This window comes from Physcomitrium patens, chromosome 18, assembly GCF_059467195.1.
Source record: "Physcomitrium patens ecotype Gransden chromosome 18, ASM5946719v1, whole genome shotgun sequence".
Taxonomy (NCBI): Eukaryota; Viridiplantae; Streptophyta; class Bryopsida; order Funariales; family Funariaceae; genus Physcomitrium; species Physcomitrium patens.
Genome location: NC_143427.1, coordinates 9,860,220 through 9,872,478, shown reverse-complemented (window position 1 = coordinate 9,872,478; position 12,259 = coordinate 9,860,220). Strand labels below are relative to the sequence as shown.

Sequence of the window (12,259 nt, the reverse complement as noted above, 5' to 3'; positions counted from 1 at the left end):
AATGCATTACAATGCAAATACAAAACATTCATCTTCCTTAGATTATGTATAACTTCACCACTTGCAACTATTTTAGATTCTCTTTGTGCTCTTTCACATTCCCTATATTGTCATTGAACAACTGCTCTCTGATTTATTGTTAAAGTTGGACCATTCATAATGGCATGGGTGGCTTCAACACTTGTAACTATTTCAACTTTTTTTTTGTGATCTTTCATATTTCCTATATTATTGTTGAATAATTGCTCTTTGATTCATTGTTAAAGCTGGACCATTCACAATGGCATGGATTTCAACAGAGAATTAGATTAAGCTTGGAATCATCTAAATTGTACCTCCATAAAATTGTACATCTATAAAATTTTACCTCCATATTTATTAAATAATATTTATTAAAAAATATTTATACACAAAATGTATCTATTTATATATATGAAGTTGAATATAAAAAATCTCATATAAGAAGTGGAATATAAAAAATCTCATATAAGAAGAAGAAATGAAATTTTTACAATTTAATTTTTGTACAACAATTCTTATTGTAGTTAACAATACTCGTAAAATTCCAATAAAACTTTGTTACTCAAGAACCTAAATTTATAATAAAGATATAATATGAAATGTAATATAGTAAATATAACTATAAATATAACTATAAATATAATTATAAAGATAAAAACTATTAAAATATTAAAATAAATATATAAAGCCATATTTAACAATAATATCTTAGCTTTTGTTATAGAAGAAAGAAAGATAATAGCTGAAGGATGTGAAATGCATGCAATGTAGAATCAAAAAAGTCAAGCACAAAATTCTTCTATTTATGGTTCTTTTAGTGAAGGCTTGTCATTTACACTTTTTAGTCTTCATGCCTATATTCTAAAGAATTAAAAAATAATAATTGCTCAAATTTTCCTCCCAATCGGCTTTGCAATTTAATTAACCTTTCTACTACCAGCAGCTTGTCATTTATAAAGTATAATTTTGGCATGAATTAAAAATAAATTTGACATGGCTAGAGTAAGTGAATTTTGATTGACATAAAAAATGAATTCATTTGCTTACTTTGGAGAATCCAAAAATGAAACTCAATGTCAATCATAATAAAGTCAAAGAGTTTTTTTTGTAATAAAATGAATTCAAGTATAAAGTTACATATCAAAGTTGCATATCAATAAAATAAATATCGATGCCTCCAAACGACCCACATGGAATTCCTGAATTAAAGAAGCATTATTGGAGGATTCACAAATCAAAATGAATAAATATTTATAAATAATTATAAATCATTATTTTATATGAAGTTAAATATAAAAAATCTCATATTTTTTTTGTAATTCATAACTTTGATTGTCATAAAAATATTGCAAAAGAATTCATTTGCTTGCTCTAGAGCAATGGCCCAAAACATAATTCTTTCTAAAATGATATTGATCATATACAATGGCCTCTTCTCATCATCTGACAAAACCTACAACTGAAGGCACGAACAAAATTAGAAACTAAAAACTAAAAATAGAAATTAGAAATAAAAACTTAGAAACTTGCTCGACTTGAAATTTTACCACGACAACCGACACGCGTCATGCACATCCCCATTCAAGACCTCAGAGCCGGTTCCGCAAGACACGTGGGTTGAGGTACTGGAGACCTCAGAAAAAACGGACCTCACAAAGGGACGTGGAGGGGTGGAAAGTATGGAGGAAGGGGGAAGAAGTAGAAGCAGAAGACGTAAAAAAGAGAAGACGAAAACGAAGAGGAAGTAGAGGAGGAAGAGGAGGAGTGGAAACCACGCCCTGATGTGTTTCTCTCACATGTGGGGCTTGATTAGATTAGTTTAGATTGCTTGCCTTGCTCGCCTGATTGCTTGCTTCATTTCTGTGTCGGACTCTCTCCCTCGAGACCCACCAATTTGAGGGGAGTTTTGTATCCCGTGCTGGACTGATCCCCATTCATTGCCCCTTCCTTCTACTGTCCCTCCCTGTTGTTCGATTTGTCAGTCTAGAGTAGCATCAACCATGGCGCCGGATCCGAAGGAGAACGGGGGAGCACCGGGAGAGCGGATGGACCACGACGCAGTGCCGCCGTCGAAGAAGGACGGCGCGACGGGGCTCAACAAGAAGAAGGAGGAGAAGAAGAAGGATGATGATTTGGTGAGTGGGGTTTCCATTGTGCTTGGTCATGGTTGTGAGCTCCGAGGGTTCTGTTTTCGTATGGTCGGTTGGGTGGCTTAGGTTGTTTTTTATTTTTTTTAATAGGATTTTGATAGTGGTTTCTTTTTAGGATTTTTTTGGGTGGGTTTAGCAGTGATCAGGAGAAGATTTTCTCTTTCTCGGGTAGAAAAATTGGGTCAATACCTCGATACTAATTTTATGCTTGAATTTTAATTTTGGTGTTTGGGGATATTTTGGGATGCTTTTGAAGGGTGGTGGGAGGCTGTGGAAATCATGGAAATCTCTGGAGTTTTTGCAGCTGATTGTATTCTAGTTTTAGGGATTTTCTTTTGTGCATTTTAATAAGCAGTTCCAGTGAGGAGAATAATGATTGTGATGTATGTTGATTGGAAATCGGGCGCGTATTGTATTCTTTTGTAGCCATGTAGCTGATCGATGGTTTGATCGGGTTTTGAAGGGTGGACATAGTTGTTAGGTCAGTGGTTCGCCTTGGTCATTTGATGTGAAAAGAACCCTAAAGTTGATGGTCGGGGTGAGTCAATTGAGGCTCAAGAGAACTCAGTTATGGATAGTAATGCATTTGGTGGTGGTGGAGGTAGATGCTTACAGGCTAACTTTTAATGTTCTGACGATGGGCATAGCCGTTACGCTTCTTTGGATCTCAATCCTGTTTCTGCATGGACAATGATGAGTGTATTTTTCTCTCCCTTGTGAGTAGCTTTCCATGATTCAATTTTATAATTTTTTGGATGGCCTGCAGTCGGAAGAAGATCTTGCTCTAAAGCAGCAGTTGGAACTATATGTGGAACGAGCCCAAGACTCAGAAGAGGGAATTCAGAGAGCTGCTTTGGAAGCTATGAGGTGCATTTTTACAGAGAATATTATTCCTTTTCCATTTTTTGTTTTCGAAGAATGAAATAGCACCATCGGAATGGGCGGGATTCGGCCTCCCTCCATGGAGTGTTCAGCTACCTCTTGTAGTCTTTTTGCCGACTGCGTGGACATCACATTCTATTTTCTTTTGTATAATCCTGTCACGGTTCGGAAATCGCGAATGAAGCTCCACCGTGAAAGATATTGGATGTGTGTCTGAGTAAGGCAATTTACGTAGAATGGTGACGGATGGGGCTTCATGTTGCGGAATGGTTTTCTGCAGACAAGAAATCAGGACAGCTACTAGCTCGATGACTTCAGTTCCCAAACCACTCAAATTCCTTCGACCTCATTACAGAACTTTGATAACACACTATGAAAAAATGCCACATTCTGAACTTAAGGTAATTTTTCCTATATTGTATCATATGTTTTTATTAATTATTCTGTGTTCATACCTTCATCGTTTCAAGTAGATTTATCATATATTTGTTCTTGTGAACGAACTCAGTGAATTATTTTGACTTTGGCTTTTTTTCTTTTGCAGAGGTTCATGGCGGATATCTTATCCGTACTTGCACTTACAATGTCAGAGGAGGGGAATAGAGTAAGTTAACTATTTCTCAGTGAATTTTATTCAAGCTGCAATGAATTCTGGTTCATACTTATCAGTTTGCATTGTCAGAGCATTCGCTTAATCTAATCGCAACTTCTTATCGGGAAATCGTATAGGAAAGCTTGCGGTTCAGACTGCAGGGCACAGTTGGAGATATCGGTTCATGGGGTCACGAGTATGTTAGGTATGTTCTAAGTATTATTCTTTGCGAAATAATTAGCGTGCATTCATAGGAATGCCAGTGTTACAATAATTTGATTGAGATGTGTAAAGATAGTTACCTTCGGTTGCATTATTTATCTGACTGACGATTTCTTTGGTGGAAGATTGAACATGTCTCATGGGTGTGTTGTGCTTGAGCATTCTGCAGGAACTTGGCTGGAGAGATAGGCAATGAGTTTCAACAACGGCAGGTACATATTGAGTAGCCAAAACACATGCGAGGGCTCGTGACGAAGCTGCTTAGTATTTCGTCTAAGGAGTGCCAAGTTTGTCTGGATGATTTTGTTTGATACATTTACTACAAGTAGGATCCTGTATGAACATCTTTTAAAACTGTGCTTCTTTTCCACGTGTTAATATATATATACTTATTGCAGGCTGCAGATGAACCTGTTGATGACTTGATGGATCTGGTTAAGCAGATTGTCCCATTCCACGTTAAGGTAAATCGCGGCATTATCAATTACTCGTTTATACTTTTAGCTTATTTGGGCTTACTCTGGAGTAACGTAAAATACCACTGTTGTGTTTTTCTTTGCAAGCCGTGCATACATTTTGACAAGTTCTTTGTGTTACCCCTGTGTAGCACAACGCTGAACCCGAGGCTGTGGATCTTCTAATGGAGGTTCGTAGACAAAGCTTTGACGAACTACCCAATATTTTAGTCTCTGTTGGTGCAAGATTGTTATTAGTATAATCGTTTTGAGTTTTTGAGTGTTTTTGTTGTCTTAGCAGTGCTTAATTTCTGCTGGTTTTGAATTCCACTTTATTCTCTTAGGGTGGGGGGGGGGTGTTCCTGTGTGTGTTTGTTCTTTCAATTGCTATTGACGGTCGTATTAAATAGTTGTGGATTCTTTTCTGCAGGTGGATAAACTTGACATGCTTATTGACCACATTGACAAAGCCAATCACAAGCGTACCTGTTCTTATTTAACCAGTTTTGCTAGGTATTTGATTCTTCACCAAGTACATATTGCTCTCATCTTTGGCCGTGAATTTCTTTTGGGGATAAGTTCCAGCTTGAATGGATTTCAACGAAGTGGTATTGGTTGTCTATACAGTTATGTCCCAGAACCAGAGGATATGGCAGTGTTGAAAATTGCGTACCAACTATACTGCAAGTTCAACAAATTCCCAGAGGCCTTGCGAGTCGCGTTGCGAATGGGCAATATTCAGGTATACTATCAAGTTTCGATTTTCGATTTTTGGTTTGTGAAGGCTGGAGAATACTAACGCACATGGTATCCTTTCTGAGCTCGAGTGATCCGTCAGGATACCTTCAATAATTTTTTAGTTTTCTTGGAAGATGCTTATGAGACCAATTTTAATTTGACTTTTTCAAATTAGAATATGAATTTACTTATCTCATCCTTCAAGAAAAACCTTGGGAATTTTGTAGAACCTTTTAGGTGGGACGTAGGCATGGATTTTTCTTTTTTCTGTTATCCAAAATGCAATTAACCATGCTTTGTGGTCTTGATTACCAAATTCCTCTATAATTGTGGGGAATGGATGAGTGCTGATTGTTGTACAATGTGTTGATGTTTCACTGCAGTATGTGAAACAAACGTTTGCAGCATGCAAAGATCCATTAGAAAAGCAGCAGCTTTGCTACATCCTTGGTAGACAGGTCAGCCTCTTATTCTGTTTTCATCGCAGTCATCACTCATCTGATCCTGTTTATCATTTTGGACAAGGTTTTCTGATGGGCATTGATTTCAGTTGTTATATGAAGCTTCACCACAGCCTGCTTTGTGATTTGTTTTAAATTTATGTAGTATTCGTTTATCTTATTGCTAGTGTGATGCAGGGTGTATCTATCGAGCTCGATGATGAAATGGCTGACAATGAGGAGCAACGCGAACTACTTCAAGAACTCATTAGCAATAGCAAATTGAGCGAGGGCTATCTCACCCTAGCTCGTGATCTTGATGTGATGGAACCTAAAACCCCGGATGATTTATACAAGGTATCGTACACATCCCTTCATTTGACATGTTTGTCTTGGTTTACTTTTCTGAGATAGATTACCCAACATTGGCTTCCACAGCATATCCAACCCGAAGTATTTTTTTGTGTTGGTTGAAAAGTTGATGAAAAATTTATGGAAGAAGGTAGTGGCGCTCTTTGTGGGAAGTTGGTATGAGATGTAATCTCTAGGATCTCTTGAGTACCTGGAAATTTTAACGGCGGAGATTCTTTCATGCGGAGTGTTATTGATGCGACATGATCTCATCTCAACCCCGTTACTTGTGTCAATATAATTTTTTTTTGTGTATGTCGCAGGCCCACTTGGTGGATGGCCGTGCAAGTGCAGGAGCTAGCGTAGATTCTGCTCGCCAAAATCTGGCTGCCACTTTTGTTAATGGATTCGTGAATGCTGGGTTCGGCGTGGTACGGCTTTGAATAAACCTTTGCAATCTTCCCTCCTTTCTGATCCTGGCTTGGTAGATGCATAGCTGTCTGCACCTCTTTTTCAGGGTAATGCTTGTCGTGTATCAAAACTCTTATCTTGTTCTAAATAGTTTTCTTCGACTTTTTAAAATTCATTCTTACTCTATTGCAGGACAAGTTAATGACTGCTCCAGTTACTGAAAGCAGTTCTGGCGGCTGGCTTTTCAAGAACAAGGAGCACGGAAAGGCTACTGCAGCAGCGAGCTTGGTAATGATCTTTTACAAATGTGGTTTGATGGTAAAGTTTGTTAAATAGATGGTTTATGCACCCATGGTCTATACAGGGCTCTTATCAATATGCTGATACGTCAATTGGGTTTGTTCGATCAGGGGCTTATAATGTTATGGGATGTTGATGGTGGTCTTCCGCTGGTTGATAAATACCTGTATAGCGAGGACAACCATGTGGTAGCTGGGGCTCTACTTGCTGTGGGAATCATCAATAGTGGTGTTCGCAATGAGTGCGACCCGGTAGGTTTTCCTTGCACTATTATCCTTCACTTTTGTCGTACAATTTTGGAATGTATCTGCTGAATTAATTTACATAATGTACCCATAATATGTAACTTTTCAACTCACCTATTCTAGCTTCGGTAATCTGTGTGTTTTAATTTACTGAATGTGACACTTACTGATGACAGGCGTATGCTCTTCTGTTTGACTCTGTCAACAAGAAAGACTTAACAGTCCGCATTGGAGCTGTTATGGGACTTGGGCTAGCCTATGCTGGTTCTCAGAAAGAGGAGGTTAGAAGTACTAATGTCTTTCTTATTTCTTTTTTTCTTTCACGTTTTTGTATAACTTTGAGTCTCTTGGCTTTCATCTTTTTCTTGGTTCATGAAAATACAGTAACTTTCGTTGGTTTGTCCGTTTTATCAGCTGCCAGTGACCTTTTAATTACTGGTTTTGAGGAATAGTCAGCTGATACATGGTAGCCAAAACATTCACGTATTAGACAAGCTCTGAAGCAGATATTAGTCTTGCAATACTTGACAGCAAACACTTTTTTGACTTTTAGATTTATTAGGGGAGGATTGCTTAATAACCTATACTGGTGTTCGATTTTATTCAGGTGTTGGAACTACTTACACCGATACTGCAAGATTCAAAGGTTGCAATCGATTTAGCAGGATTTGCCGCTGTAGCTTTGGGTCTCGTCTATGTGGGCTCTTGTAATGAAGATGTTGCACAATCTATTGTCCTCGCTTTGATGGACCGCAGCGAGTCTGAGCTTGGAGAACCATTGACTCGCTTCTTATGTCTTGGTCTAGGTCTTCTGTACCTTGGGAAGCAGGTACTGTGCTATTTGGCCAATTTCCATGTTATACGATATAGCACTTTCTCCATTCCGATTGTAGTATGTAAATTGCTAAGATTGTAGTTACTGCAATCTTGTTCAATTTGAGACTTTTAAAGGAGAAAACCTTAAGTAAAGGTTTTTAATGTCGAATTGGAATCATATTGTTTCGTCGTATCCAGGATGCTGCAGACGCAACCATGGAGGTGGCTAAGACATTAAATGAGAAAATTTCGAAGTATTGTCTTGTCACTGTAGAGACCTGTGCATATGCAGGAACAGGCAATGTTCTCAAGGTGGATTATTTTCCTTTTCCGTTTCCTTTTTGTTGTGATGGTAATGACGATTTTTTTTTGTTGACCAGAAAATGCATTTTCTAGTATTAGTGCTACTTTTTTAGAGATCACTACTTAGCGTGTTTACAGATGTATTTTTTGTCTGAAGTGTTCTTTTGAATGCAGGTTCAAGCTATGCTAAGCATGTGTGGTGACCACTTGGAGAAGGGTGATAATCATCAGGCTCCTGCTGTTTTGGGTATTGCTTTGCTAGCAATGGCTGAAGAGTTGGGCTGTGATATGGCCATTCGATCCTTGGAACATCTTCTTCAATACGGTGAACAGAACATCCGGCGAGCAGTGCCGCTTGCTCTTGGATTGCTATCCATTTCAAATCCTAAGGTAAAGCAGAAGTTGTTGTGGCACTAATTAGGACTGTGTAAAAGTATGTTGGCAATTCTTACATCCACATCTTTCGATGTGTTTAACATTACTTTCTTTTGTTTGCTGCTGACTTTTTGCTGAAGGCTACTGCTCACAACAAATGTCCCCTTATGAAAATTATGTGGTTTGAGATATCAATTTTTATTTTTTTTAATTTCTGATTGCAGATTAGTGTAATGGATACACTGAGCCGTCTCAGCCACGACAGTGATTCTGAAGTGGCCATGGTATTGTTTTCTTTTATCCGTGTTCATCATTGTTCCTACCAACATTTGCGCATGAAATTATAGTTGTTCTGTGGATTACATGGTAATTGTGGTTTTAACCTAAACAAGTGGTCGATGAGTTTTTGATTTTGGTATACACTGTTGGTTTGTTCTGACACAACACTGTTCATATCACAGTCGGCTACAATTTCTTTGGGACTTATAGGAGCGGGAACCAATAACGCCCGAATTGCTGGAATGCTTCGCAATCTCTCTAGCTACTATTACAAGGACCCAAGCCTACTCTTTTGTGTATGCTTCTTTACCTTAATTCATTATGCATCTAATTATTCTGTTACTTTGCGTTATTCTTTGTTTAGGGCTGGATGACAACATGTTGATGACATGCAGGTTAGGATTGCACAAGGCCTTGTTCACATGGGGAAAGGACTGTTGACTCTCAACCCTTACCATTCAGACCGATTTTTGCTATCAAAGTAAGCTACCAAGCGTTTCAGTGTTGGACTTCTGAGCTGTCAATCATATTATTGAACATTAGGAAGTCAGTGGGGTTACACCATACTGCTTTTGTAACATTGGAGAAGTGTATGTGGTCTTTTTTAGTTTTTGGCTGATTAAATGTTCACTTCGAGCTATTTTCTTGTAATAATACTTGTTAAGATGTTTTGCTGAGGTAAAGAAATATCTGATGACATTGTTTCTGGTATGCAGTGTGGCGTTGGCAGGCCTGATCACATTTTTGCATGCTAGCTTTGATATGAAATCTTTCATTCTTGGGAAATACCATTATGTTCTGTATTTTCTTGTGCTGGCAATGCAGGTAAATCTTTCAGTTTCATCTTGTAGACACTTAAATGCTGAAAGTTTGATGTCATGGTGAATTGCTAGTGTAGCTTCTAAATTCGGCAATCTGAATAATCCTAGTCTCGTCTTTCTTTTTTTGTTTCTCTGCTTGCTCTTCTCTTTGAAATTATGGTTTTATTAACATTGTTTGTTATTGGATGACAGCCACGGATGTTGATAACTTTGGATGAAAATTTAAAACCTTTGCCTGTTCCTGTACGAGTTGGTCAAGCTGTTGATGTGGTTGGTCAAGCTGGTCGCCCCAAGACCATCACTGGCTTCCAGACACACACCACTCCAGTAATTTTGGCTACTGGTGACCGTGCCGAGCTGGCTACTGAGAAGTAAGTCTCTCTCATGTGCAGCATCTGAGTAAATTGGATGTGATTTGTCGGGATGCGTCTTCAATTCGCACATGTAACCATATCAGTTGGATTTTTCGGTGCCAGCAGCTGGCTAGCATAAGTTGTGTTGCAAGTAATCTTACCTCACGAAGTTCAATACCATTTGGTAATGTGTGTACGACGAAGCTACAAAATAATTTGCTTATGGCGCAGATTGTTGAAAGTTGTACATGTATTTCTGCAAGTAGTCTAATCCAAACTTATGGTGGATGGTGCGCAGGTATATTCCCTTGTCAACTGTGTTAGAAGGATTCGTGATTTTGAAGCTCAATCCTGATTATCAGCATGACCATTTGAGTAGTTAGATTTGTAGAAAGGGACCTCATGCACATAATCTCATAATTTCGAAGGAAACCACGACTCAAAGTTCCTGAATATTTTCTCTACATGGGTGGAGATTTGTTTTTGCTATGTTGAGTGTAAAAGAAATGCACGATTGCCGTGACCGACGAAGTACATCTGACATCTGTTCCTTCGTATCGTTCCTTTCTTTTATCATTTGATCAACGGAACTTTCAGTTGGCCCTGGGCCTGCGTCGCTGTTCATTTGAGGTGTTTTTTTTTTTTTTTTTTTTTGTTTGTTTGTTTTTGATTTTGTTTGTAAGACTCTTTATGACCATGAAAATAACACATTTGTGTTGGTTTACGATCGCACTGCGTTGATTGTGGCCAGGAGCGTATGTGCTAAAAGTGTTACCTACTGTAATTTTATTACAAAGTTGATTTCTTTGCAGCACTGCATTGGTACATCTAATTGTAACGCACGGTTATCTGATCTTCCAAACGGATCCGCATTTGTCCACTATTTGTCTTCTATTTGAACTCCTTTTGCTTAACTTCGAAGCATACTCTTTTTCTTCATTCTTCATTCTTGCATAAATGTCCTTCTCTTTGATAGAATCAAGAAATAATTCAACCTTGAGTGTTCCATCTAATTATTCTTTAATCAAATTATTCTTTACAAAGCATGCATTTGTTGATAATTACACTATCTTTACTTTGGTTTTAATTAATTAATTTATTATTTGGTTTTAGAAGTAGTTCTATAAATATTTTGCAAGACATTTCCATTTTGCTCATTGCTTTTAGCCAAGGAAATATATATAAAACAAAAATTGAAGTTAATTAATTTAATAATTCATTTAAAAAATAATAATATGGGCATTAACCTTTTTGATGTAAAATATGAAATTTTGATTTTGATTTTAAGGTTGAAATGAAAACCTTCATGCTTTTTCAAACTTCTAACATCTTATTTCTATCATCATCTAAAAATACTATTCTATTTCTATGTTGGTTTATTAATGCATATCCATTATTATTATTTCTTCTTGCTTCTAATTAATTTTAAATTTTGGTATTCCAATATCAAAACTAAAATCTTCTTCTTGAATTGTTTTTTTAAATCTCTAATTCACTACAATTTCTTTGATAAGTCCTTTTTAAGAAACATCTTTTAAAATTCAGCAATTTCAATATTAATTATTAGATTCTTTTGATGGCTCTTTGTTTCTATTTTTTAATAATCTTCGGGACCACTCTTTATTTCACCATCTTTTTTTGGGCTAGACATTACTTTATTTGAAATCTCTCTTCTTTTCTCCTTTCTATCTTCTATTTTGTTTGAGATTTTTCAAATATGATTGTTATATGATTTTTTATCAACTTTATTATTTCTTGATTCAAGTTCATTCTTTACAAAGAATGAATACTCTATTGATTCTAGATTACCTCCTCTCCATATCTTCCAAGCATTTAGTATGTAGATACATAAAAAAATAATTTTATTTATTTATTTCTTATTATAAGCTGAGAATTTTACTTTTCAATACTATATCATTTATATTATTTTTATATCTTTCATATATTCTCATATCTAAAACCAAAATTACTTTAATTATAGATTAAGTATTAATTTTTTTATTTTGTATTTTTTCTTCTATCATAGGGAGATTTGTTGTGTAAATAAAGATTATTATATAGAATAAATCAAGTGCCATAAATCAATCATAAAGTATGCAATTTAAACCAAATACAAATGTACAATCAACACACTTTTAATGAAAGATAATAAACCTACAAACAATTAAGTCAAGCAACCTCTCACACTGCAAAGAAAGAATCTAAGAGTGTAAGTGTGAATAGAGAAAATCCGAAAGCTTTACTAAATGGCTAAATCACCATAGTCTAGCAAACTCTTACAATATAATCTTTCTCTTTCTAAAATCGCTCATAAGATTTGACTTGATAAGAATGTTAAGTCAAGGGTGTTTCTCTACTTAAGTCTTTAAATCCTAATTGATACTAACAAATTCAATTGATGGAAAAAACCAAGTGCATGAAAAACCACTAAAATTAAATTACATACATCCAACATGATTTGGCATCCAATATCATATTATGTAACAAGTATTGTCTAAACAAAGA

The 12,259-nt window shown here is 36.4% G+C and overlaps 1 protein-coding gene across 1 annotated transcript; it reads left to right on the top strand.

Moving 5' to 3' along the window:
* Positions 1 to 1,734: 1,734 nt before the first annotated feature.
* Positions 1,735 to 10,277, top strand: LOC112295445 (26S proteasome non-ATPase regulatory subunit 2 homolog A). Its single transcript, XM_024547051.2, has 25 exons — positions 1,735 to 2,156; positions 2,938 to 3,038; positions 3,334 to 3,454; positions 3,598 to 3,657; positions 3,783 to 3,850; positions 4,037 to 4,079; positions 4,266 to 4,331; positions 4,475 to 4,513; positions 4,753 to 4,835; positions 4,950 to 5,064; positions 5,444 to 5,518; positions 5,699 to 5,857; positions 6,175 to 6,282; positions 6,455 to 6,550; positions 6,673 to 6,813; positions 6,984 to 7,088; positions 7,415 to 7,636; positions 7,822 to 7,935; positions 8,101 to 8,316; positions 8,526 to 8,585; positions 8,763 to 8,876; positions 8,976 to 9,061; positions 9,297 to 9,405; positions 9,594 to 9,772; positions 10,053 to 10,277. Exons 1-25 carry the CDS (start codon positions 2,022 to 2,024, stop codon positions 10,135 to 10,137), a joined length of 2,700 nt encoding a protein of 899 aa, XP_024402819.1. The 5' UTR covers positions 1,735 to 2,021; the 3' UTR covers positions 10,138 to 10,277.
* The last annotated feature ends 1,982 nt before the right edge of the window (positions 10,278 to 12,259 follow it).

Coding starts and splice junctions, on each gene's coding strand:
- LOC112295445 (XM_024547051.2), top strand. CDS start 2,022: ATGGCGCCGGATCCGAAGGAGAACGGGGGAGCACCGGGAGAGCGGATG. Junction 4,514..4,752: donor CTGTGGATCTTCTAATGGAG/GTTCGTAGACAA, acceptor TCTTTTCTGCAG/GTGGATAAACTTGACATGCT. Junction 6,814..6,983: donor TTCGCAATGAGTGCGACCCG/GTAGGTTTTCCT, acceptor TACTGATGACAG/GCGTATGCTCTTCTGTTTGA.